At 36.8% G+C, this 27,873-nt stretch overlaps 1 protein-coding gene across 2 annotated transcripts; it reads left to right on the top strand.

Annotated features, from left to right (window-relative positions):
• ANKRD27 (ankyrin repeat domain 27 (VPS9 domain)) lies at positions 1-27,610 on the top strand. Of its 2 annotated transcripts, XM_010006161.1 has the most exons (29): positions 1-123; positions 531-641; positions 962-1,118; positions 2,585-2,739; positions 3,160-3,219; positions 3,317-3,370; positions 3,453-3,518; positions 3,598-3,674; positions 4,045-4,166; positions 5,137-5,215; positions 6,081-6,213; positions 9,766-9,858; positions 10,691-10,818; positions 11,267-11,349; positions 12,107-12,222; positions 13,019-13,111; positions 13,486-13,683; positions 14,019-14,078; positions 14,185-14,304; positions 17,561-17,605; positions 18,858-18,980; positions 20,730-20,927; positions 22,084-22,203; positions 23,104-23,265; positions 24,164-24,272; positions 25,618-25,699; positions 26,249-26,321; positions 26,600-26,683; positions 27,335-27,610. In XM_010006161.1, exons 1-29 carry the CDS (start codon positions 22-24, stop codon positions 27,608-27,610), a joined length of 3,279 nt encoding a protein of 1,092 aa, XP_010004463.1. In that variant the 5' UTR covers positions 1-21. The 2 variants fall into 2 exon arrangements, with proteins under 2 accessions (XP_010004463.1, XP_010004464.1); XM_010006162.1 differs by lacking the exon at positions 26,600-26,683.
• The last annotated feature ends 263 nt before the right edge of the window (positions 27,611-27,873 follow it).

The raw sequence follows: 27,873 nt of genomic DNA, 5'->3' as shown, positions 1-27,873 counted from the left end.
CTTGGAGTATCTGAAGTCCATATGGCTATGTATGATGAAGATATCTTGAAAAATCCCTTTTATTTGGCCATTCAGAAGCGGCGTCCTGATCTATGTAGCAAAGTTGCTGAGCTCCATGGTATTGTAAGTATAAATAAGTATGTTTAGCACCTGCTTATTAAACAGTAGCCATATGTTTTAATTGTATGCCTGTTGTGACACGTGTAAAGATTAGTGCAAGCCTATGACAAGTGGAAGTGAACTTGAGCAACTTTTAGTTTCAATTGCTTGTTATTTGCTGATATGGACTTGATTTTCTTTGCTATGAACTAAAGCTACAAATTCTCCCACATGTAACATAAAATGGTATTGACTTTTGAAATCACTCTGGGCAGTCAGTCACTTCTGACAGCATTTTACATAGTATAATAATGGCATTACACTGAGCTGGAATAAAAACTTGACTCTGTAAGACTTCTAATCTGGGTATTCTGCAATTAGTCTTAATCTGAAAGTGTGATTGATCTAAAGCTTGATCTAACTTGTTTTAGGTGTTAGTTCCATGCAAAGGAAGCCTTTCAAGCAACAATCTTTCTACCTGCCAGTTTGAATCTTATGTTCTGAAGCCACTAGAAGAAAATTTTCAGACCTTAAATGGAAAGGTATTTCTGTTTTGTGATTTGAATGTAGCCTGGGGATACTTAAACAAATGATTCACTATGGTTGAGTGATAGTGTGAGCTAGTGGTTATGGGAGAGTGAGCTAGGAGCTAGCTCTAACTTGCACAGGTAGTATGTTGCCCACCTAAGCCAAAACTCTCAGTGATACTGCTTTCCAGCAAAAGCTGTATTTGATGTATACACAAGAATAGTTGTTCTGTTTAGATGTTAACACTGCCTTACTACTTTGGCTTAGAAACTTAGTCAATTTTTCTGTATTTTGTGGCTGTTCAGAATTTTGGTCTGTTTTTTGTTTGTTTCAGGAGATCTTCATACAAGGAAATCTCATCATTTTAGGAAATGGTTTTAATTATCATCTGTCAGTACCTGTCCTTTTTGAGGAAACATTTTACAATGAAAAAGAGGAAAGCTTTAGTATATTGTGCATAGCTCATCCTTTGGAAAAAACGGACAGCTCAAGTATGTATTGAAGTGTTATCTGGGTGGTCTTGTTTGCACAGTGAACAAATCAGTATGTTTGTGCTTGGTACATTTCCTTTGTTCTGAAAAGTGTTGGCTTGGTTGAAAGCTCTTGGCATTTTTTAGTCTGCTGGGGCAGATGTTGGTATATTGCTGGAGAGAAATATTAAATTGCTGCCAGGCAAACCTCATTCTGTAGGGGCCATGCCCCAGTCTCGGCACTAAAAATCATCTGTGGAATATTTGATTTGGCATGGTTTTTCTAAGCAATGCTCAGTTAAGTGCTGACTGATTAAAAAAGGATTTAGTCAAGACAAGGTGGATGCACAGAAAACTGGAGAGGTAAATTCTGTTATTACATCAGTGATTAGAGGCTGTATAGCGTAGTATGGAGCAGCTCTTCTAGTTGTGGTCTTATCTCACTAAGTTAAATGTAATGATTTTTATTCTTGTACTGAAAGTGCTCTTGGTAAGACTGGAACAATTATTTCCAAGGCCACTATGAAAACTGTGAATGTAGCAGGATTTCCTCTTGAATTTGTATAACAATCTGTGTTTACTAATGAAAAGGAACAGAAGCTTCTTAAAACAAGCTTTTTCTGAAATAAAAGCATTTAGTCTTCCTAAATATATAAAAATACCTTTTGAAGCAAATGATGACAAACGAATATTAGGGTAGTCTGAAAATAGCACTGAAGGAGGTATGGAAGTTTTTCTGAAAAAAAAAAAAGCTAGCATACATGCAGGCTTAAATGCTGTAAATAGTAATTGAAATCTAAAAAAATATTCTTGTGGCATTTGTTTTTTTGGCTGTTATTTAATGTAGTTTTATAGCAGCCTTTCAGAAGTGAGGTAATTTGTAATTTCAAAAGTAATTTGAAATGAACGAGATCTAAGCCTATTATTAGTTAGCTGTCTTTGGCTGCAAATTAAAGACTTTCCTGGGAAAGGTTTTAGAAAAGCAGTATGAATTTGGAGTGAGGGATCCAATTGTCATCTTTGGAAGTGGATTTGGTTTAATGTTTACGTGAAGCAACTTTGCTCTCCCATTCAGAGGAGCATGTCTAAATAAAGATTGGGTTATGTAAAAATCCAAGATGGGATTTTTACAGCTCACTTAGAGCACACCAACTTCCTGCGTGGGCATTCTGTCAATACTATAATGTGCTTCTACTTTCAAGCTTGACGTACACTCAGAATGAGTTGTGTATGTGGCAATAAATTAACCTAGAGTAAAAAAGCTTATGAAATCAGTTTTAGCTATTCCAAATAAATACTTTACAAAAAAGGCAGTACAGCCTACTCTAAATGTGATGCATCCAATTCTTTAATTTAAAACAAATACCATCAATTAAAGGTATAGTAAGTTGAATTAATCCATCATTGCTCACAAGTTGACTGTGGTAGGGCCAAAGTACCATGCATACCTATTAAACCTATGTGTTAATTGTTGCCTTTCATTTTAGGTGAATCTACAGCTTCATCAAGCTCCTATTCTCTTAAAAATATTGAAGATGTTAGAGAACTCTTGGGAAGGCACTGCGAGAGATTTGATAAATACATAAGCTCTTTCTACAGAACATGTAAAGAACATGAAAGGAAAAGTCTTCGCCACTACATAGTCAGTATTTTGCCTCTTGATGTTTAAGTATAATTCACTTCACTGCTTTGGATATCATTGTTTTACTGAGCTTTTCTATATCAGAATAGGCCAGAGTTAAGGAACGTGGGAAGGGAGAAAGAAGAATTCTTAATTGTGAATTACCACATTTTAATTATTAGGTAAAGGTAATTTTTTTAGCTAAAAAAATTAGTGTACACTTTGAGGGTGGGGAAGGTTCTGGAAGCTCCATCCCTGGAAGACCAGGTTGGATGGGGCTCTGAGCAACCTGATCTAATGGGAGGGGGATTGGAGCTAGATGATCTCTAGGGTCTTCCAACTCAGACTATTCTTTGAAGACCTTCATTTCTAATTTGTACTTTGTAGCTTCAAGTCAGATTAACCTGAATCTGAATGCTTTCTTCTTTTCTTCCTTGCCAGGATTCTGTCAATGCACTTTATACCAAATGTCTCCAGCATCTTTTGAGAGATTCGCACTTGGTAAACACTTACTCCACTGAATACATAGTATGTAGTATTGCTTAAGCAGTAAGTTAATTAACTTTCTCTTGCTATTTGTATGGCCTTCCTTTTCTAGAAGGTGCTTGCAAAGCAGGAAGAACAGATGAATCTGATTAAACAAGCAGTTGAAGTAAGCATTTCAAATTAATGAAGATAATTAGTAAGCTATTTTTTACTCTTTTATGCCTAAAGTGCTTTTTTTTTTTCTGCAGATGTATATCCACCATGCTATTTATGATCTAGTCTTTAAGTATGTGGGGACTATTGAGGCAAGTGAGGTAAGTTTGTCTGATTTGGTAAAAATTAGCTACATTAATCTAATGCATTTAAAAAACCTATTCCCTTTGTGTTGATTAGGATGCTGCTTTCAACAAAATCACAAGAAGCCTTCAAGACCTGCAGCAAAAAGACATGGGAGTGAAGCCTGAGTTCAGGTGAGGGAAGTGATTCTGGACACTCTGAGTCACAGGTTTTGTCTTAAATAGTTCTCAAGCCAGCCAAAAATTGTCTTCCTTCAGACAACAGCAAGTTTTTCTTATACCTCATTCCTTTGAAATAGAGAAATAAAGCTTTGCAAGTGTCATTTTAGGGCAGTCTTTGCATTGATTGTTATCTCCTTTGCTTTTATAGTCTTAAGTTACTGTCTCCATCTACAGGGTACAGAAAAGCAGGTGTATGTGGAGTAGAGATGGAAATACTTTAGTGCTATTCTTCATTTCAGCTCTCAATAAGTGAGAACTTGGGGCTTGGACATCCTGTGCAGGAAGTCGATGTGCTAACAGTTTCTTTCCAATTACTTTGTAGTTTTAATATACCACGTGCAAAGAGAGAACTGGGTCAGTTGAACAAATGTACTTCCCCTCAACAGAAGCTACTTTGTCTACGAAAAGTGGTACAAATTATTATGCAATCTCCTAGCCAAAGAGGTCAGTAATTAATTAATTAATAACTTCTACTTTTTTCTTAACCAGCACTTGGTATATTAACAGCTGTTTGATTAGCACTTGTGGATTAAACACAATTAGATTGGGGTCTGCTTTGCAGATCTCTAAACGAAGTGAAATGGAGAAAGACATTTCTCAGCATTGTTTCTTGTGGGGTGAGGTGAGGTAATTGGTTAGCCTATATGGTTTTGCTAGGGCATGTGAGAAACTTGCATGTGCTAGGACAATTTCACATGCAGAAGAGTTGAGGATGATCAGTTTTAAACACTGAGGATTGCTGCCAGATAATTTTTATCTGTCCATGGTCCTTGATAATCTAACATCTTTTGCAAAATGCAGTGTTGGGGTAACGGGGAACAAACAAACCTTCTGTATCCTGCATTCAGAGTGCTGCTCTGGATTACAGAAACGATTCTGAGATAGCAAAGCATGGACCTCCTAACCTAGTATTTATTTTATCTAGCCTGGAGAGAAAAGATACCTCTAGTAAGCAAATAGAGTAGTATAGTCAACTCAGGCTTTCCATACTTCATCTCTTCCTTTCCTCAGGAGGACTCCTGGGTTACAGAGAAGTTGTATCAATTTTGAGGGTAGCTTTTGCCCTCAATAACTTCAAATCTTGAGCTAATACTTTGGCTCTTTCTGTATAGGCCAGGAGGGGATGCTAGACAAATATTGCAGTTTGTACAGTGCAAACTGTTTTTTATGTTTTGGCTCTTGACAGCCTGTTTTAGAGGGAGATGGAGAGCATTTGAAAAGCTGCCTTGGTTACTCAGTGCATTCTCTACTGGTAGGGCTGTCCCTTAGTCTTAGAAGGTGATTTAGGTTATGGTTGGACTTGATGATCTTCAAGGTCCCTTCCAACCAGGATGATTCTATGAACTCTGTTTTTAAATACTGCTCTTGATATGAACCATGACATGACTAACATTAGATGTAAATTCTTTTTTAGTTAACATGGAAACCATGTGTGCAGATGATCTGCTCTCTGTTTTGCTGTATTTACTTGTAAAGACAGAAATACCAAACTGGTATGTAACAATATTTTGAGTATACAGAGCTCAGTTGTATCACCTTACATGCAGTGCTGCAGTGGGGGCAAATTGTCTCTGAACATGTAGTAATAACTTACTGAAAACATAAGAGAGGCTGATGTAATGCAGAAAACTATTTATAGTAGGATGAACAGCAAAGATGTATTATAGGAGTAGCCAAGTTAAGGACCTACCAGGAATTCAAGTGCTGTGTCTTTGTTTTGATTCCCAGCCTGGAAAACTGTAATGGGAGGCCATCTCTCTACCAAATCTGCTTGCCAATACACACTTCAGTTCAGACTGGTACTTCCTCATGTGTGTTTAGAGCTGTGAAACCTTTGTACACCTTTATACAGGTGTTTGATATGTGTCATATAGAGAAACTGGATTTGAATGCTTAATTGCTTGCTGGTAGCCATTCATTGTGTTTCTCTCTCCTTACTACCATTAAAAATGTATCCAAACCTTCTGCCTGTACCTGAGCTGAATTTTAGTGGTGGTGTATCCCATATCTGGTATTAGCATTTTTCCTTTAATTTGTAGCTATCACTTTACACTGGTGCTTATGGTGCTTGAAACATTAACATTTGAAGCTTGTGAAACAGGATTTCACTGCTGTCCTTATCCTGTCCTTCATATTACTTATACTCAGTTAATAACTTTTCATTGAATAGTTAAGTAGATTTCCCATCCATCTGCAAAACTTAGAACAGCCATAGTATTTCAAGCCTACCAGTCTTTCTTTTTCTTAATACACACCTATTGTCTCCCTGGGTTGTCTGAGATAGGTTTCAGTATTAGGCTATGTTATGCTGGTGTCATCTCATTTTTGGTGGTTCACAGCTTTAACTTCTTATTTCAGGATGGCCAACTTGAGTTACATAAAGAACTTCAGGCTTTGCAGTTCAGTGAAGGATGAACTGGGATACTGTCTAACCTCGATTGAGGCTGCGATAGAATACATACGGCAAGGCAACCTCTCTGACAGATCAACAGTAAGCTACTCTTAGTGTGTTTATAAGCTTGTAGGACTGCACCACTGGAAGGAAATCCAGTCAGAGGATAAAAACAGCTAAGAGAGCCTTTTTTTTGCACTCGAAGAGATATACCTGAAAAAAATGCAAAAATTATCTAAATGATAACAATGAAGTCCTAATCCTGTAGCAATACTTGATGTTTATTATGTGCTCCTTGAAATAGTTATGTCAAGTCTGCCTCTTTGTATGATGAGAGGAAAGATGATAGCACTTTTCAACAGCTGAGTCTTCAGTGAGTTTATCTTCTGTTTGTACTCATTCCATTATGGCTGTGAAAGCAATGCAGTACTTCAGAGTAGGCATAGCTTAAATAGATTTTTCTTCAGTAATTTAGAAAAGCTTAGCTCTGCTGGCAGAATGGAGATTGCAGTGTAACTTAGAATTATTCAGTAAATCTTCCTGCTCTAAAAGTTCACTGTTTGTAATGCAGATTACTGTGTTGCACCAAGTTGATGGTTTAAATGATAAGGTGGTATTTTGAAGGTCAAATTTGGCTCTTAGGATCTCTCTCCTACCTGGGGCATCAAGCTGCTGGATGGATGAGTTATTGCCTAATAGTCAATTAGACCATCTGTCAATTAGGTCAAATCTCTGCAGGCAAATCGAGGTTGATGTTGATATGACTTTAGAAACTTAAATGATTTAAGAACTGCATAACTTATTTAGCAAAGGAATCCAGACTTGCCATTCCTGTAAAACTTCCTACTGTTGTAAAAATAGGTTTTCCTGGTCTGATGTGGAAATCAAAAGTAGTGACCTTGGAACCAGAATGAATTAACTGTGTCAGTCTGCCCAGCTGCAAAGTACTGGAATCTAATTGCAGGAGTCAAAATCATGGCTCAGTGTGCAGAGCTTGGGATGGGATAACCTGGGGCACAATTTTAAAAGAATCAGCACTTAAAGTAACATTTTATCCTTTTGTTGTTTTTGGTTCTTTTCTGTAATCTTTCCATGTACCTGTCATGCAGATGTTTGGTTTGTATACTCCAAAAAAAAGCACTCTGTGTAAAGAGACTGGTATTTGTCTGTAATGCTGTACTGAATTATGTTAAAAAAAACTCAACACCAAACAAACAAGAAAACCAAATAAAAATGTTAGTTTAAAAGGTAAATAAGTCCTGCAGTCACTTGGCTGTCATTAACAATCACTATGCAAATAGCAATGCTGGTGGTCTGGATGGAGAACTGGAACCCAAGTAGAGTTGTCTTCCACACCACTCTGAGCAAGCTGAAAAGAATAATACACTTCAATTTCTAGAATGAAAACTGTTCCCTAATAAAATGCCTGGTCCTACCCCCACCACTGCTCTCCTTATGTAGCTAATGATGGGACTGCCATCAAGTGATTATAGTGTCATTAAGATGCTCTATGTTTATTCTGGAAACTACACACTTGAGAAGGCTAAGGGCAGTCTCTTACTGCTTATGTTAGTGTCTGAACCAGTATAAGAGCAAGCAGTAAATGTTTCTGTCCATACCTCAGCTGGATCAGCTCCAGTTCTAGATTGCTGGAGTAGCCTCAAACTCCTCACTTCAGTGTGTGTACAGTGGGTGTGCAACAGGAACTCCTTTTCTTTGTTGCCTTTCGTGAGAGACAATGTGTCTGGAAGGCAGCACTGAGCTGGAAAACAGCAGAACCTAGAAGACAAGGAGGTGGGTGACCCCCTGGCCTCTATCTAGCACAGCTGAAAAGGAAAAAGCTAAACTACTCTTCCCTAGTGTAGGGCAAGGGAGAAGGCAGCACATAAAGAAGAGTAAGAAACCAGGTACCAACTACCATCTTGACAGGAATTGAAAAAGGGTGATGAGGAGGTGGAGGAACATACTAGCATTGCTCTGCCTTATCAGTTGAGATTTCTTTATTTCTCTGGTAAAGGAACTTTGCTGTTTAGAGCAGCAGCTACCACATTAATGCCCCATTGTTTGCTTTTCCAGATTGTGCTGGAATGAGTTGTGGGATTTAAGTGAGCAGGAACCTTGCTGTGCCCTGGGGCTTCATTACAGCTCCTCATGAGGCCACACTTAATTTTATAGCTGGTTTCAGATGGAGCTTCTGGCAGCTGAGTAGTGCTGTTGTCCAATCCCTAATCAAGCAACTGCATAAAGAAAATTAGGTAGGGAACTAATGTACCCTGTGGGATACTGGGCATATTATCACTCTCATGTAAGTAAGAAGATTGCATTTAGGAGGCATCTGCCAAATTCCTTCACCCAAGGTCACACAAGTCCTGGAGAGAGATTTTGGTTGTGGAGAGGAGAGAAACATGTAACTGACAGACTGAAAGATGATGACTTCCAGAAAATGAGATGTAACATTAGAGTTCCAACTAATAAGAATTGTATGTTAGTTACGTTCCTATGCAGACCTAATGTCTAGTAAGATGCTTGAGTTCAGAGAGTTGAAGTAATGTCTATTAACTAATGTTAGAGCTACCAGCCACTAGGGAATAGGTGACATGGTTCCTGTATGAAAACACTGTAGGTGTTTGGCATAGGCACATAGGAAGTTGGCATGCAGACTTCCTCCAGATGGGACCAGACAGGAAAGCAAGACTTGGACACAAGCTGAGGCTAATAAAATTTTTATGGGCAAAGAGGGAACGGAGAAAATTTCCCCAGTCATCAGTTGTAATCTGTGAAAGTAACATTGGAAAGGTGGTTGTGCAGGTACTCCTGGAGTGCAAGTAAAGCTGGTACAAGTAAGTTTTGACTTTGAAGGCCCAAACTTCCTTAATACTTTAACCACTACCTGATTGTTCTGCCAGTCTCTATTTCACTTCTGAAGATATGTAGGAATAATTTTTATTTTATATAATAATACCTCTACAAAAAGATTGCTGTCTCAAGTAACTCTTTCAAATAATTATTCCACTTGAGAAACACTTTTCTTGTAAAATACACTGTAGAAGGAACAGTATTGAAACTACAGCAGGTCTTGGTAGTGGTTACATGGATTCTCCACAGTGAAAGTGTAAAGCTGTCTGTGAGCATTCACATTAGAAATTCTGATTAGACTTCAACAACCTGTATCAACAGTAAAGCTTTAACATTTTTTTTTCTAGTTAATAAAACCTTTGATCGAATATGGCTTTGGGCACTTATTCCTGATCACACTGAAGAATCTGTCCAAGGAGACTAATGTTACATGCCTTGTAATTCTGAAAAGATATACTTGGGTAACTTTAGCTAGAGTACCTAGGTTTGAAAAGATTGGGAATATTTGTCATCTTCATGATCCAAATACAAAAAACTCACTGAAGTACAAATACGAACTTTTATCTCTAGACCTCACAAATGTTATTAAGTACATTGTTTGCTGTGCACTGCAGGATTTTTATTAGTTTTGAGAGTCATCAATGTTAATTTTGAAAAGGGATAAATCTGAGCTTTTAATTTTTGGTCAACCTTGTTTGTTTGCACTTCTAGTTTCTTAAACTTCATTCTGGCTTAATAATGTTGAGAGCCTGTAAATAAGTATATAGATAATCCACCTGTGTATTTCATTTTTAGGAATCTGAAAGACTGTGTGACAAGCTGCTTTTAAGACAAAGGATGAACTTGTTGTCCCAAATGTCTGCTACTCCAATAGACTGCTTATTTAAGGTTAATATATTTCATGTCAGAAGCTGTATGTACTTACCTATTGCACATTTATATTATTTTCCTATCTGTGATTTTCTAAAATGTAATATTCACATTAATACAGTGAAATGTGTTTCAGTAGATGCTAAAAAGGTGGTTTGAATCTCATGCATTTCTATGCCAAAATGTTACCAAATTTTACCATATGTTACCATAATAGCCTTATGGATTTCAGCACCTTATAAGAAATGTGGAAGCAAGTGGGGATGAAATGCTACTGCTGTTGATATTGATTGGTCCATTTAATACACAGATCTGATATTACTATCTGGTTGTCTCTCACAGCTTTTAGCGCTTGAAGTTGGAAGAGTTTTCTGAATAATTTAAATGTGGTCACCTGACAGCTCCTGCATGTTACATGCTAATTTCATATTGTGATTCTAAAAGAACTTTGCCTATACAAGGACACAAAGCAGAGCTTCTAATTATATGTGTTCACAGCTTGTGGCTAGAGAAGTAGTAATTTTGAAGAAATGTTTTTGCATAGAGGGAGCTCAATTTTGTGACCGAGTCTAAAGAGAACAATAGGAATTGTTTTAATTTTTTATAGAAAGGGAGGTAAGCCAAGAACAGATTCTTTTGAATACTGAATGCCAATTAGGGGGTTTTGTGCTATCACATTGTTCTTTTCTGCTTTCTGGTGCTCGAATACATATCTTTTATAATCTGCCCCTTTCATTTTGTGTTTCAGTACATTATTCTGAGTTTTTTTGGGGCTTGTTTTGTTTTTTTCCTAAAGAGGAGGCATTTTATATTGGTTCCTCATTCTCTTTCTCTTCTTGGTTTTTTGTAGCATATTGCTTCAGGTAACCAGGAGGAAGTAGAGCGATTATTAAGTCAAGGTGACAGTGATAAGGACACTGTACAGAAAATGTGTCATCCACTCTGTTACTGTGACAGATGTGAAAAGTTGGTTTCTGGGTAAGCACTTTCAATCTCCATTAATACACAAAAACCCCTATATAAAAGTCTTCATGTAAGATTTACTTCAGAAAGTTTGCTGCTTTTGGTTATAGTGGAAGTTGATAACAGGGATGTAATAGATTGTGTTGGTGTGGTTTGAAAAAAAGCGTAAGAAATACTAGACTACTGAATGTCTTGAAACAAGCTATTTTTGTGATGAAGGCTGTATGTGCTTTGCTAAACATGGTGTGAAAGCTTTCTTTTCTTGAACCTAGCATTCATGTCTTGGACAAAATCACATCTCTTTAATGAAGTGGAAAACTCTTGATAGAGTAATTTGTCAGTGTGAAAGGATAAAGGATAAAAAGTTCCAAAATCAGCTTTTTGTTGGCCTTGGCCATTTTCTCTTTTCCTTACCACTGCTGGGTAGGTAACTGAGCTGCTCTTACACCATTGTGTTTTAAAGGAAACTGAATGATCCTTCCATTATCACTCCATTTTCCCGAGATGACCGGGGATATACACCACTTCATATAGCTGCTATTTGTGGTGGGTATTGTTGGATATCTTCACTACTGTTTTCAGTTCCTTATGTTCCTTACCTTTATGTTAGCATATTTTCTAGCTTTGTGTTAAAGAGCAAGTTTTGCATTAAATTGTTTTCTGCTCACTTGAAAACTGACGTCTTGGCACAGGCTGAAGTTGTTACATATTCTTTCAAGCTCAGCTTCTTATGGCTAAGTTATTGTTTGTTTGCTGGCAGTTTACTTTTGTCTTAGTGGTTTCTACAGTAGGTCTTTTTTCAGCTGTTAAAAAAGTAAAAATGTGTTACAGAAATCAGTCTTGTGGCGGATGGAGGAATTAATTAGTTCTCTCTCCTGCAGCTGGTTATGCTTGTTAGATCTGTATAATCTCCTGTCTTGTAATGTCCATTATTGATCTGACATTTATTAGAATATGTATTTGTTTTCTTAGTAGGTTTTTGAAAAATAGAAATAATTTCCTTTTTAAATTATTATCTTGAATCCCAATAGGAGAGTGTTTTGTGTGACATGGCCTTATTTTCTGTTCTTTTCTTACTCACAAGATACAAGCATAGCTTGCTTTTAGCTGGGGGTTCTTTTATGGAGCTTTGATCTTGAGTAATTGCAACAAAAAAACCACCAAGGAAGTGAATATAGAGTGTATGCAAACTTAGTATGTAGAAATGCAGGGTATCTTTGTTTATAGGTTATGTTTGAATTTGAAAAGTAGCAATGTTCTTGTACAAAAGTTTATTTCCTCTAATGTCTGTACATTTTTCTAGGGCAAACATCATTAGTGGATTTACTAGTAGCTAAAGGAGCTATTGTCAATGCTACAGATTATCATGGTTCAACTCCACTTCACCTTGCCTGTCAGAAGGGATATCAAAGTGTTACAGTAAGTGCCAAAAGGCTTAAATAGAAATAAAAATACCTAACTTAAATAATAAGTATATGACTTTCACTAAGCTGTTCTACTGTTACTGTTATTTAGGTCTGAGAAGCTTTTATCAGAACTGTGAACACTGTTAGAATTGAAGATCTTTTGTCATTGTAGTTTGCATATTTTGGTTTTTTACTATACTGCAAAGCTTTCAGCTGTTTGTAATAACCTGGCAATTGACAGCTATGCATTCCTGATGATTAATCCATTTTATTAATACAAATCTCTAATACATAGTACAAATGGACAGCCTGTTAACATCTCTGCTCTTGGTTAATACAGAAGAGCTATTGCAGACATTGGAATGAATGAAATTATTTCACATGTGTTTAGGATAGACTGTGTAACTACATTCATTATTGTGTACTTCAATTTTATATATGTGAGATTTTCCAAATAGCATTGTTGAAATGAAGCTTTGTTTTTACTTGCATAGGCTCTTAAAATACAGGAGAAATTGCTATGTAGTATATGAATTGCAGTGTTTGCTGCAGATGATTAAGTTTTTCAATGACAACTTGGAATATGTGAGAAGCAGCTTTTATTTGGTTCTTGGGGCAGGAAAAACAGTACTGTAATGGCAAGAGGTTGGTGTCTGAAACAGGAGAGAGTAGTGTCTGAAACAGGAGAGAAACAGCCCATTTTTCATGAAGTGCTTCATTGTGCTAAAACCTAAAGGAATCTACCAAGTAACAACTGCTCATGAATTTTTTGTAGTAACTCTGATGTCTACTTTTATGTTTCTTTAAAGCTTCTCTTATTGCACTATAAGGCAAGTGCTGATGTTCAGGACAATAATGGAAACACTCCACTTCATTTGGCCTGCACTTATGGTCATGAGGATGTAAGTAATTGTTTTGCAACAAACTAAATGGACATTCTAATGGAATGGAATTAAGCTGTGAGGGAAATTTGCATTGAATTTACCTGTTTTAAAAAGTAAATGAAAAAAATTGAAGGCTATTTAACACTGTAAATTAAGAATATATTGAGTAGTTCATAGCAGTTTTTATTATGCATTTACATTAAAGAGAGTAGTATTGTGCAAATTTAGTTGAGTTATTTAACTCTTTGTTTAATTACACTAAACCATAAAACTCTGCCCTTAATGCAATGGATTATATAAGTAGCAATAAAAAAAACTTTTTTAGGTTTGCACATGATATGAATTGAGGGACTTATGCTATAATTTATTGATAGCTTTCCTTTTCTTTGCAGTGTGTCAAAGCCTTAGTTTACTATGATGTACATTCCTGTAGACTAGATATTGGTAATGAAAAGGGAGATACTCCTCTCCATATAGCTGCTCGTTGGGGCTATCAAGGGATCATAGAAGTGCTTTTGCAAAATGGGGCAAATCCAGAAACTCAAAACCGGATGAAAGAGACTTCCCTACAGTGTGCATTAAATTCCAAGGTACTTCTCTTTGTATTCTAGTCTGATTTATTTCTGGTGCAATTCCATGGAGGCGTAGGTGCTTACCAGCTAATAGGATTTTGTGGTCTGGTACTACTAAAGAGAAAATGTATAATTAACTTTAAGGAAGAAGGGTCACATTTTAATTCTAATTGAATGTAAATCTAAATTGAATACTGTCTGTGGTATAGAACATAAACTTGTAAATGGATACTTTTAATCTGCTCAGTCATAATCTGTTGCTAGGTTAGGTTGTCAGCTGATTTGTGTATCAGTCAATAGATTCTTCTTTAAGTGAAGATACATTGGTTCTCTTTGTTAATATTTTTATGCAGATTTTGTCATTGATGGAATTAAACTATCTAACATTTGAAAGAGGACAGAGTGCTTCTGAGGTAACAATTAATGCAAGTTGCTAAACTTTTTTTTTGCCTATGTTTAACCTGCTTATTCTGATATGTAACATTTTCTGGTTGGTTTGTTTGTTTTACCAACTTTAAGTCACCACTTAGGTCTCCTCAGCATTCAGCAGAAACTTTCAGCAGAGGATCATCTGTCTCAAGCTTGTCATCAGCATCAACTGATATAAGGCAAGAAGAAGTAAAAAATAGTTATAAAGAGGTAAGACTGAGGTCCAAGCTTTGACAAATAAGCAAAGTGAAGGAAGGTAGAAGAGTGGTATTTTGCAACACTGTTTTAAACTAGTGCTTCAAGAGTAGCCTTCTGTCTGGTTTGGAAAATTTCATGCTGCTCTCCTCAGGTGCTTGTCCTCTCAGTATCTAAACATTTTTTTTTGTGTGGTATCAGCTGTTTTACTGGTTATTTATGGGGAAAAATGGGAAGATATATTTGGAGTACTTTTTCAGATTTACTGCAGTTAACTACATAGTTTGAGAACTTTTTGAGGTTTACAAAATTGTACTGGGAGTCATTTCCCCAGGGAACTTGCTCTGCTGTCCCGGAATTAAATGCCGTTGTTAGCTTAAAAAAATCTGGCAGGTAAAAGAGACTAGTAGAGGAATACTGGCAAGCAGCAATCTAGAATGCTAAGACAAGCTTTCAAAACAGGCAAAAAAATATTAATTTTGTAGCATGTGAAGAAGGACATACTATGTATGTAGTATTTACTTTGCACACGTGTGCTAACTGGTTTTCCTCTGATGCATCATTTTCCAAGATGCTGTCCTCTGAACTTTTTCATGTGGGACCTCAGATCAATACTTCCCATTTATCCCCTCCTATGACTGTCATATCACCACTCCTTCTGATGCTTCTCTCTGTTTTTTCCCAGTTCTCCTGTTTAATTTTTTTTTTTCCAGATTGACCCCCTTAGTATTTTTACTTCTCTCCATATCACCTTTACATTCAAATTTTTCCTTTTCCTGCTCTTAAAAGGTTTTTCTCTTGCCAAAAACTTCTCTCTTCTAAAAAAGTGAAGTTTGCCTGGACAATATTACTTCACACTTCTTTATGAGTTATTCTGTGAGAGCCTCAGTGTAGAGTACAGAGTCAGGCACTCCAGATAAGGTCTAATGGATGTAAAAGTTTACCTCATAGATTGAGGATATATTTTTGGTTAAAGGAGCAAATTTATCACACCCAAAAGCTAAGACTGTAGTTCAAACCAGGGAAGAAGATTAGGAGCAGCTTACACCTTAGATTGTTGGGGTTAATGACCTTCTCCTGTAATCCAGCTTGAGTTCATTTGTATCTGCCAAGTTTCACATGGGTTTACTGTGCTTATTTGTACTAAGCAAAGAGGCAAGGACCTAATCCTGAGGGATGTCCGTGAGGGGAATGCCACTGGATGTAATGGGAAGCTGATAAGGTCAGTTTTCCAGCCTTCAGGGCTTAGACTGTGGATTAAGAGGATGCAGTTAGATATTTATTAATCAATACTGTTGGTGAATTAATCTTTTAGCTTAAATGAGCCAGTCATGGTGTATATCTTGTATGTGGCTTGTTTATAGCTTAGAAAAGAGAGTAAAAGAGCCAAGCATGTAAATCTGGAACTTGTTTGAACTAGTAATCCCTTGCACAATTTCTGTTCAGCAACAGAAAAATGGAGCATATGAGTGAGTTGACTTTGTTTCATCTATTTTTACATTTAAAGGAAAACACTTCTGTTTCACAGAGGAGTGAGAAAACAAGCTGGAGAGCTGGGTAAATGCATTTAGCAGACATTTTGCCCTAAGTATTCTTAATAAATTATCTATAAGCTGCATAACGGGTGTTACATGCTTCTTAACTGCTAGGGCCTGAGGCAGTTCTTAAAACTGTAAGGAAGTTATTTTTAGAAAGAAATTATCAGAGCTTGTGAGTCTTCTATTACTGTTAGGCATCTTGTATGTGATAAGACTTGCTCCTGAAGATAATCAAGACCTTTACATTCTCAGTGACATAATCCTATTTGATTAGGGGAAATTTGAGAGGTACAGATCTCCCTAGTATACATGAAGTACATTTTAGATGTATATGTGTAGAGATTGGAATCTTCTCACCTAACTTTAGATGTCTGAAAAACAATTGTCTTAAGACTTCTATTTTCCCTCCTTAGTCAGTGGATAGAAGTTGGTGTCTTCAGAGAGGAATTAATCTCAAACATGCTTAGCTTGACCCGAGTTTTACTCGAGTGTCATTCGTTGTTCTGTAGTTATGAGAGGGGGTTTAAAAGACTGGCTAGATTTAGACAGCTGAATTTTTGATGTTCAAAGTTAGGCAGGAGGAATCCTGCCATGAGTACCTGGTGCATGACTTTAAGGAACAACTTAGTCTACACAGCAGCATCTTTGGAGGTGATGGCATGGTGCTAGAATAAATTGCTGTAATACTGAAACAGACTTTCACAAAGCTTATTAAATGTTTCTTATTAAATCTGCAGAGGCCCAGACAAGTTGCCTATTGATAGGACTAGTGGACTCTCCCTGCCCTTTTACTGGCATCTATCCCATTTCTGTCAGGTTAGATCTTGACTCATTCATGTAAGAGTACAGAATCAGAGCAGAGCCTGGGAGAAGAGTGCATCTCATTCTCCTGCTATCACACGCAGTCAGAGAGGGATGAGGGGAATGGCATCTGTGCACTGCAGAGCACCTTGCATCTCTTCTTCCGCCCCGCAGAGCTCGTGAGCAGGAGAGCACCTGCACCAAGCAGTCATGCTCAGGCATTAGCTGCCCATACACGTGCTTAATTGTGCTAATGCTGCTCCCCTGGAATAACTCTCTGAGATGAAGAGACCTGGCTTTGGATGATACATATGCTTTTATTAGTATCTTCTTAGATATGAAGTAAGAAAAAAAATGTTCATACTTACAGTCAAGTTAGATTTGTAAAGGTTTGTCTTTTAACATAAACTAGTAATCTAGAGATATGAAGCAAACAATTGGAAAGCATCTTTTTAATCTTAAACTGTTTTTTCTCAAGTGGCTAAATAAAACCTGCCACTCTTTGTGCTTCTGGTAGCATAGAGTAGCTCAGCAAGAGTCCAGGCTGTACTAGTCATTTTCAGGGTAGAAATCTGTCTTGAGTAGGGATTTTTAGTATTAGGTTCACAACAGAAATGCATTACGAGCTGCTGCTGAAGTGTTATAATAATGCCAGCTTATATGGCTTTGTTTATACATGGACTACATGTCCTCTGTTTAGGTAAGTGCTGTTTATCTTCAAGCAAGTTAGAGATAATCAAATGGCTACAGGCCTTGCACAGCTGTTGTATTTCATAAAGGAAGAAGGTTTTTTCTTTAAATCTTTATCAACAAATAATAAATGGACCAATGGTAATTCTACCACATGAGTTTAGGTGGTTAGTAAAGGACAAAGGATTTTCTGTGTACAGCTTAATAGCAATACTAACAAAACCAACTTTCTTCATACATAGGTGGAAAAACTCCTAAGAGCAGTTGCTGATGGAGATCTGGAAATGGTAAGTCTTAGCGTGGCTGTTGAGTATTATTGAATTCCAATTTACCTCATTTGAATTGAGGAAGTTATTTTTTAAATACTAAGTGAAGAATGCTTTGGATAATTCCTTCCTTCAGCAACAATTAATAAAATTCAGCTTATTTTCTACAAAGAATATTCACTCCATAATTTATCAACTGATAGAGAGGGAAAAAAACTTCATTAAAGTCAATATCGTTATTCTAGTTTACAATGTAACTTAATCTTAGTAGTTATTTTCAGGTCAGCCCTTAAGTAATTTCAAGAAGCAGCAATACATACAATGGTGATATTTCCCATCTTCCTGGCAAGTAGTAGACATGAATGTATTACAGTTAGCTTTTCTCAGACTTTATGAAAATCTAAACTGCATCATGAAGGTGTATAAAGAAAGTGAAAGATAGTGCTATAATTTGCCGGAAAATTAGTGTATAGCACTGCTGAACAGAAAACAGCAAAAAAAACCAACAGTCAGAAATCTAATATTTGCATTCAGATAACAAAATCACCTTGTTTTTGTGGCTTTACTTTCCACATTATGCAAGTTCAAGTAGAACTGTTAATTTTAAAGAGAATTATCCAATTGTATGGCAAAGGTTACAGTTTGCATATCTATTAAAAACCCAGTTATTTAAAAAGTCTTATCTTGTTCTGACAGCCTGAGGTCTGTCTCCATAGGAACAGATGCAACAGTAGGGTCACTGGTTCTGTCGTTGATTTCTGCTCTAACAGCCAATTGAGCTTTACAAGAGGATCCATTAAAAAAAGATGCTACTAATTGGAAGATTAAAATAATTAAATTATTCTGTGATTGATCAGGAAGCCACAAAACATCCTTTATCATCATTGTAGCACCTGCAGACTTCAAAAACAAGTGTGCTTTAGGTTGGAGATAATTATGTTAATCAATGACAGGTAATTTAATTAGCTGCCTCAAAGGCAAAGTACTGTACATTTGAAAAATAAAATTTAGTCTGTTGTGGTAAATTTTCTATGTCTGTAGTGAGAAATACTTTGAGAGAGTGTGGAGGGAATATCTTTATAGAAAGGATTAAGCTTTATTTGTCAACAGAAGCTTAGGAGTTTTCAATTTGGCCTGTGGGCAGCTGATGCCAGGAGGTAGTTGTCCTGAGATAGGCACAAGGGTATGTTTGTAAAATCTTTTTTACATGTGCAAATTTACTGTGATGTGGAACCTTTGGACTCCATAAAAGAGGACTTGCTTTTTATGGCAGGTACGTTATCTCTTGGAATGGACTGAAGATGATGTAGAAGATGAGGATGACACAGTCAGTACTTCAAAACCAGAATTCTGCCACCCATTATGCCAGTGCTCAAAATGTGGGCCAGCACAGAAGGTTAGAATGTTCATTCTGTAAAAAGAATAATTTATATTCTTGTAATGTAACTTCTGGCTCTAGGGAATTAGCATTCATATTGCCCAACACCTTTGCATCTCTGTCTAAAAAGCAATTAAATTCATACAGATCTTAACAGGGTTCATCTGATGTATTAAAATTATTCTCTTAAATAATTGAACTGTTGAAAATTTTGGATACATGAGCAGTATTCAAAGACTTGCTTATTATCTAATGGAGTGAAAAAACTCAGTAGTTCGCTTTTAGAGTATGTGGACTGCAGTCAGCAAGGTTTGTACAACTTTGAATAAATGGGAAAATATTTTTCTAAGCCCATTTCTCGTGGTTCTCTTTTATAGGTTACATTGCTAACTGCCACAAGAGTATCTACTCATCTGTTAGTAATCAGTTTATCAAGGAATACCTGCTAATTCTATAATCAATGTAATCCTGTTAAAGTCTTTTTTTTCAATTGCATGACATCTTTCATATAAGCTGTATCTGAAACCTCTTTAGAGAATAAATATAATTGTAAAGATTTTCCCCTTATTTATCACAGACGGTAGAAAAGAATCAGGGTTTACAATACACTTTAAAAAAAAAAAAAAAAAGTTTAAATAAGGAATGATCCCAGCTTCTTGGAAATAGAAAACCAAATTACTTGCCTTTAAGGAAGAAAAATGTATTACTCTGCCAGAAGGTGTATGTGCCTGGATAAGTCTCTGCAAAATAAACCGAAGTATCAATGTTCAGTGTACTGGCTACTTTCAGGTAACAGTATCCATATCACTTGACTGAGAAAATGTGAAGTGACTTAACTTCTAAATTTCTTGCTGCTGCTCTGCTTATTTTGTACAGGCTAAGAGTATGCTAGTTGTCCTTAAATGCTTCACATTCACATCATGCTTTATTCTCTGTTAACATCCGTGTAGCCTGAGTACAGAGATTATGTGCTAAAGATGCCAGAGCCTGACACTGTAAAGTTTATTTTATTGACATTTACTGTGGAATACTTGCCTCCTGAATGAAAAGTAGAAGGAACTTGTTAATTAATCTTAACCACTGTAGTAGGTAGGCACACATTTTAAAAGCACACTGAGGATAGGCAGAAGGAAAGATTGCCACTGTAAATGTTAGGCACCTACAGTTTGCAAGAGCAATGAAAAAGGATGTTCTGTACTGCTGTTGTCAGCTGTCTTCCAGGTAGTTTCCTTATCTTCACTCCCCATGGGAGTCTGTTCTCTGTGCCAGTGTTACTTCCACATGAATAAAATTAATTTTAGTTTTTATCCATATTACCTTGAGCTTCATATAGCAGTAAAATGGGTGCACACAAGAGCATAAATGTCTTTATAAATGGAAGTAACTCCTAGTAAGTATTAACACTTAGTCTCCATATGTATCAGCATCCTAAAAGCTAGATAAAAACTGTCAGTTTTACATCTGTCTCAACCTGTGCTGCTTTAGCCTCTTTTGAATATTATGTATATTTTGCCTGGAATTCTCTATATGAAACTATCATGTTGGAAGAAAAGAGAAAAATAAAACTCATTGTTCTGTTAAAAAATACTGCTAAGCTGCTCTGGTTTACTAACTTTTCCTGAAGGTCTCAAATTAGACTCTGTAGCAGAAGTTCTTGTAATGTCCATCTACCTGTTTTTACATATTTAGCAGGCATTTGGCTGCCTTTTGGTCAACAGAAAGTAGCATGATTAATTAGATAGCTTTGTTGTGTGTTTTTCTGAACAGAAATTTGCAAGGGTCTCTGCTACTGGACTTGGAGTAAATGTTTCAAATCAAGATGGTTTTACACCATTGCATATGGCTGCACTGCATGGACACTCTGAACTTGTCTCTCTCTTGTTGAAACATGGAGCCAGTATCAGTGCCAAGGATGCTAAACATGCAGTTCCTCTTCATCTAGCTTGCCAGAAAGGTCACTTCCAGGTAACCGAGCCTCTTTGTAAATGGAAGCTTTTTAACACTTAGCCACCAACAAAAAGTCTTTTTGTGATACTGTGAAAAATTATAAAAAATTATCAACAACACTAAACCAGAATTAGTGAAAACTAGTTTGTTGTTGTGCTTTTTCTGTCCATGTCTGAAATCTCCAGACAAAAAGGAAAGGGATCTTTCAACTGAAGCAGTTTCAGTAGACACTTTTTCTAAATGACCTGAAATACTGCTTTAGTTAAAGTGCTGTACCTGCTGCTGTACACCAAACACTTGAAAAACACCTCGTGCAGCTGAATCTTCCCATGTATTTTCTGTGTCCCTTCTGTTGAAAGAGCTTATGTGTGCATCTGTTGATGCAATGGATTTGGTATCTTCAATAGTTGCAGTATTAAATATTTATTGTACCTTCAACTCATTCAAGTAGATTGGGAGCCCAGTAAAGCTCTGAGGGTAGGAAAAAAACCTCATCCCTGACTTAAAGTCAAGGAAGCATAAGCAGTAAATGAGAAGCATGAGCTAGTGAGGGGAAGATATTAATACAGGAGGAAGAGTAAATGAGAGGGGAATAATAATAATGAAAAAGCAGGTGCAGACAGGCAAATGGGAATATGCAGAAAAGTAAAAAACTTGGGTTTTAAAAATAAGGAGCTCAGGACTGCAAGGGAAAAAAAAAAATCAGAGAATTGTGAACATGGTGGGGAAGCACCAGGGGAGCAAGAAGAAAACGGGACTACAACTCAAACTTGTAGGTTAATGAATAAAGACCTCTCTCCAAATGTCGGGATGAGTTTGGAAAGGGGGAAAGGATACTGTCGCTGTGGTGCTTTGGTTTTGGTACTTTGAGTTACTCGTTATGTATGTTTTTCATATACCTCAGACTTTATTTCCTGGTCTTTCAGTTACTTAAGGTGTCTGGTCTTGTTTTTATTTTGAAGTGTGTGGGAGAACATGAAAATAACTATGATAGGAAGAGATGCTTGTGGTTATCATTTGTTAGGCAAAGATGAGACTTGTTTTCTCAATTTTTAATTCACTCTTTTTTACATTCTAGATTAAAAAAAGGGTTTTTCTAAAAAAGGGGGAGGAGGCTTTCACTACATGGTTATGGTTAGCTGGTATCTTAAAGAGTTGTTACTACTTTCAATAGGTGGTGAAGTGTCTGATGGATTATGATGCTAAACAAAATAAAAAGGATATCTATGGAAATACTCCTTTAATCTATGCATGCTTAAATGGTCAGTATGAGACTACTGCCTTATTATTACAGGTAAGATCACTGATAACAGAATCTTCAAAATGGTAATTCTTACATGATAGCTGTCCTTATCCAGCACTCAGGATCAGTATTTTTAGTTATGCTTTTCTCTGTCAAAACTACCTGGGGCGGTGGGGGTGTGTGAATTAGAGTATTTGTTATCTCACTCCTTTCAATCCCTTCATGTTTTTTATCACATAAATACTACTTTACTGTTGCACAGCTAGCTGTTTTGATGGAACTCTTTTGTGACAGGTGATAGGGTTTGATTCTATCCTATAGGGGTTTTTGTGTTTTGTTCTTTTTTAATTTTAATATTTCCTAAACTTGGAATGTGTAGTAGATGAAAAAAAATTTAAGCTGATCCTTACATGATATCTGTCCTTATCCAGCACTCAGGATCAGTATTTTTAGTTATGCTTTTCTCTGTCAAAACTACCTGGGGCGGTGGGGGTGTGTGAATTAGAGTATTTGTTATCTCACTCCTTTCAATCCCTTCATGTTTTTTATCACATAAATACTACTTTACTGTTGCACAGCTAGCTGTTTTGATGGAACTCTTTTGTGACAGGTGATAGGGTTTGATTCTATCCTATAGGGGTTTTTGTGTTTTGTTCTTTTTTAATTTTAATATTTCCTAAACTTGGAATGTGTAGTAGATGAAAAAAAATTAAATGAGCTGATCCATGATGTGGCTATGAGAGAGGAGGAAGTAACATGACCAGGTAGCTGATTGTTGAACTGGTGATTGCTAGCATATGCTTTATGCCTTCGTATGCAGCTACAAGGCTTCTGTTGCATTGTTCCTATTCATACACTGAAAATAAATGGGTAGAAAAACAGGATAGTGATGTGCTGTCTCCATCTTGTGCTTCTCTGTATTTATAACTGCAATTGTACCTTGCTGTCCAGCATGGAGCTTCTGTTAACCTTTCTAATGCCAAAGGAAACACAGCCCTGCACGAGGCTGTGATAGGAAAGAATGAAGCCCTGGTAGACTTGTTGCTTCAGAATGGTGCAATGACCCACATACGGAATGAGAGGAACTGCACCCCTGCAGACTGTGCTGAGCCGGTGAGTGCAGAAAGCTCCTTTCTAAGGTTAGATTTTTCCTAAAGTTTCACATGCATGATGTAGGAAAGAAAACAAAATATAACTTTGTCACGACAATATCTGCCAAGACTTGTGTATTTAACAATTCTGCATGATGTGTAGACTCAGATGCCTGTTTATTGTACCATGTACAATCTATCTGTGATTTATGAAACCTGTTGTGTTTTTAAGTTAACCTAGGCAAAAAGGATGAGTCTAGAAAGAGTCAAAGCACATACATGAATGAAAATGACATTAAAATCTATGCTATTAATGGCAGAGAGAGCAGAAGAAATGTTGAATATAGGAAAATGAACAACTTTCAGTAATCAGTTACACTGCTAGCAGTCTTCCTTGTTTCACCCAGCATCTTTTGCCCTTCATGCCTTCCAATACCTTTTATCTTGTCATTGGTAATTTTGACCTTCCCCTTTATGAACAGCAATACCATAATATGTAATACTAAATTATAAAGAATTATTACCCTCTTTAAATTAATTTGATGCATGGTCCTTATCTTAATGTGCTTAAATAACTTCTGAGATGTAGCATAATGACCACAATATTCTGTACTGAATCAGTTTTACTGTGTGAATTACCATTTAAACTGAAATTACCTTAACCATAAATAATACAGTTTCAAATAATAGGTCAAGACTACAAAATTATCACTCTGGTACAGTGTAACTTGTGAAACACTGGTTTTGTCCCTTCTTAAGATGATACAATTTAAACTTTGCATTTATAATGAGGGGTTTTGGTGTGCATTACTTTCATTTTGGCAGCACTTAACACGCTCTGCATAGGCTAAAATCCTAAATTGTACTGATGTTTTTCTTTTTCTCTAATAATGATGAAAATGGAAACGTTTAAAATTAAGAATTCAAATATCATTAAGTTGCTGGAAACAGCACCAAGCTATGTACCTACAGCAGCAGAGACAGAAAAGGAGTGTGAGCAGCATGCTACTATCAAGATAAGAAAAAAAGGTACATGTCATATTTCAACTGGTATGAATAAAAAGAAATCTAGGAATCCATGTGTGACTACATAAAATATTATATAATTGATTTACATATAATTAAAAAACAGACAACAATTTTGCATATTTATAGCAGGTAACACTTAAAATACTGTAACTAAATGCAGCAGACTTTGCAGCAATATCAAGGCTGTAATATAAACTCAAACTCAGTTTTCACTTTTTTGGTGCATGGGGGGAATTTTATGTATGAAAGCATTTAAAGTTAAAAACATGCCACATTTGGAATTGTGTAATTAATCATGTAAGAATAATTGTCCATTTCAGTGTAAAGTAATGGTTTAATTTAAATCGCCTGTAGTTGTCATTGCCCTAAAACCAGGTTAGGGAGTGACCCTTCCATTAAATACTGTTTCTCATATTATGGGACAGAAATTGGAGTTGCAAAGGTAACTGTCTAAACCACTAAGCAATGCTGGCAGAAGAATGTCTTTCAGTAAGTGGCAGCATGCAGTACAGTCTGAGCAAATATTCTGAGACACATGGTAGTTTGACAATACAGCTGAGCTGATGTAATGACTTATTGCCACTTGAAAGACATGATGTTACCATCAATCCTCACCTATTCCCTCTCACCCTCAGCTTCTGGTCTTGCTTATCCACTACTTGCCTTATGCTGGCTCAGGAGTTTTTGATACAGTTCACTAACCTGGGGCAGGAAGTGCAAGAAGTTTTGTGGTGAGCTAGACACAGTAAAGGACCTGCTGCCACCAGGACTGTGGAAGAAAGACAGGCTCCATGAGAAGGAATTGGGGTAGATGAGGAGCAGAAATGCCCATTTCAGCATCCATGAGTTTTAGTTAGGCTTTTCAAAATAACTCTTGCCTGCTTCCCTAGGAAAGATTGTGATTGTGTCATTAGTACAAAACTGAAATTAATCAGAGTGTGCTGATGCCAAAGATTGATAGAGTCCTACCAGATATATTGAGAATAGTTCTAAAAGAATAACAGAAGACATGAGTAGGTAATATTGATGAAGAGGTGGTATGAAATCCATGTGTTAATTCAGGTTGTAAAAATTGGAATTAGGGGCCTTCAAGTCCAGAATTACATGGCCTCTTTAGAAGCTTGGCCAGTTGTGTTGCTTCGGTGAAGATGCTTACTCCTCTGACTTAAAATGCTTTAAAGTTTACAAAGATAAATTGCCATTCTGATTCAAGTTATTACTATTATAGTATAAAATGTTAACTCTCATGTCAATAGATACCACTTTTCATTCAGAACTGGTATTTTTTTAATTCTTAAGTGTGGCTCAGTTTTAATTTTAGCTGCCTGTTTTTTTAAACCCCTAGTGAACTCTAAGCCTTGTGAGAAAACTGATGATCCCATAAGCAGACAACTTCAGCTGGTCCAGTCAATTAACAGATTTAACAAGTAAGCCTAGAAGCTTCCTCAGAAGTATGTTGTTTCCCATAAGCAAACAAGAAATGTAACTGTTAATAAAGCCCAGAAGTAGGTCAGCATTGTTACACAGCACATATGACTGATCTGACAGTAGATGCTGATCCCCCGAGGCAGGCTCATCTGCATCACCAGACAGATGTTCTAGGCATGACCTACTCATTGGTGGTGAACAGCAGTGATGTGCTGTGCAGCAGGAGGGAGAGGCTGGCTGCTGAAGGACTACTTGCAAATGCTTTAAAAATTGTTTTTGCACTAATAATTGGTGTGCCATAAATTAAGACTTTTCAGAGCCAGACTGCTTTAAAAATACGACCTTAGTGCTTTACTCAACTGTTGGGGTTTGCCTATGATAATTTAAAGCATTAATGTACATTTGTGACAGAATACAGGAAATGCTAGCCAGGCCGTTATTTTGTCAGAGAATACTTTCTGTGTTGAGATAATGCCACCTTGTGGATTTTCTGTGATCAGACTTTTGTGCACAGGCTGACATAGTTTAATTTCTTTAAAATGTTTTAGATCAAAACATTTACGGAGAACAATAACGAGAGATAAAAGTGTTCCTAATTTTGACTATCAGTTATTGCATCAGGTAAGTGAAAATACTTGTTTGAATTATTTGTATAATACAGCAAATCTGGTTGTCTTGGCTGCTACTAACAGCTACATATAGCAGAAAAGTTTTTACTAGTTGTGGTCGGTGAATCCTGAAAGTTCTGACCTGTTTTCTGTGTTATGTCTAGCAAAGTCAAGATTATACCAAGGCTTGAAAAGCTCCTGTAGCTCCATCAGAGTTGCAGCCAAGCAGGGAGGCTATTCACAAGAGTGAAATTTTCAAAACTGGTGTTTGTGTGATAAGTCTGCTTGTAGGATGAGATTGTTTGCAAGGGTGATAGTGAATTGGAAGTTGCATTGTCAGCTGTGACACAAATTCATGTCATCAGATCATCTGTGGTTGTGGGTATCATGGGACCCCACACCAATGTGACTGTTGGATGCTGCTCTCCACCCAGAGCTTGTGCTCCCTATTCCTTCTTTACACATGACCTTCTGCTGAGCCATTTCAGGATACTGGACACAGAGAACAACTAACCTGTTCAAAATAAAACATTTTCCTACTAGGTTAGTTCAGTATTTATTAGATTGATGTAGCCTTGAAAATGTAAACTGTGCAGGGAGTTTTTGCCTTGGTCTTCAGCAGTGTCTGTTTGAGCCTGCCTGTATTATTACACATTTCTAAATCATGGAAGAAACGGCTGTTAATTTCAGGTACCTGGAGACTTGCATTGCAGAAGGTGCTTAGAAGTGTTAGGATGACACTGGGAAATTGCAGTGAGAACAAGTTTTGGGATGCCTTAATTTTTTCAGTTCTGATACTGGTTTATGTGTAGCCTGGAGCAGGTTGGCCTTGTTTTTTCTCATACGTAGACCAAGTACAGTTACTGCCCTACAAAATATGCTATTTTTAATCTTAGGCTTTGTTCTCAATATAAAGAATACCACTAAATGTGATAACTACATTCAAGAAACACTATATTAAATTTACTTCTTTGTAATGAAGAAACTAGACAATGCTTTTCATGTACCATTTTTCTATCCTTACAGTTAGCTATTAAAGGCTTTGATAAAACCAAATTAAAATCTGTTGAAAACCTGGACCAGAGCAAAGTTAAGATGACTGACACGGGATGCAGTGGTGAGTTTGTGAAACATGACAACATGACAGAAGCTCCTCACAGGAGTAAATTAATGCACCGAAGACACAGTGTAAACGTGCCACTTTCAGTAGAGAATGTCAGTGATAACAGTTTAACCAGCCCTACAAATCCAAGTATTTCACCATCAAGAGACTGCTGTGATGAGTCACTTTCAAAACATTGACAAGAAAGCACGAATTTGATGTCCAAAGCTGAGGAACTAGGTGGTGTTAAATTCAATAACCCTTCACTGTGTATCAAAGAATTCAGTGATGCTTGCAAGCCTGCCTTCAGAACAGAATGCAAGGATGGATGCCTCTTCAGCAGAAACAGAATGTTCCTAGTACTGACCGAAACATGTTTATGTTGGAGGTAACTACACAGGCAGATCATTACTAATCTTGACAAACAGGGGTGTACTGAGATGTAGACAGCAGAATTACTTTC

The sequence above is a fragment of the Chaetura pelagica genome, unplaced genomic scaffold (genome assembly GCF_000747805.2).
Source record: "Chaetura pelagica isolate M959 unplaced genomic scaffold, ChaPel_1.0 scaffold139, whole genome shotgun sequence".
Classification (NCBI taxonomy): Eukaryota; Metazoa; Chordata; class Aves; order Apodiformes; family Apodidae; genus Chaetura; species Chaetura pelagica.
This window is presented reverse-complemented; position numbering and strand designations above follow the sequence as displayed.

Bases quoted from the DNA above. Each gene is read 5' to 3' on its own strand.
- ANKRD27 (XM_010006161.1), top strand. From the start codon at position 22: ATGGCTATGTATGATGAAGATATCTTGAAAAATCCCTTTTATTTGGCC. The intron at 124-530 runs GTAAGTATAAAT...AACTTGTTTTAG, and splicing joins TTGCTGAGCTCCATGGTATT to GTGTTAGTTCCATGCAAAGG. The intron at 642-961 runs GTATTTCTGTTT...TGTTTGTTTCAG, and splicing joins TTCAGACCTTAAATGGAAAG to GAGATCTTCATACAAGGAAA.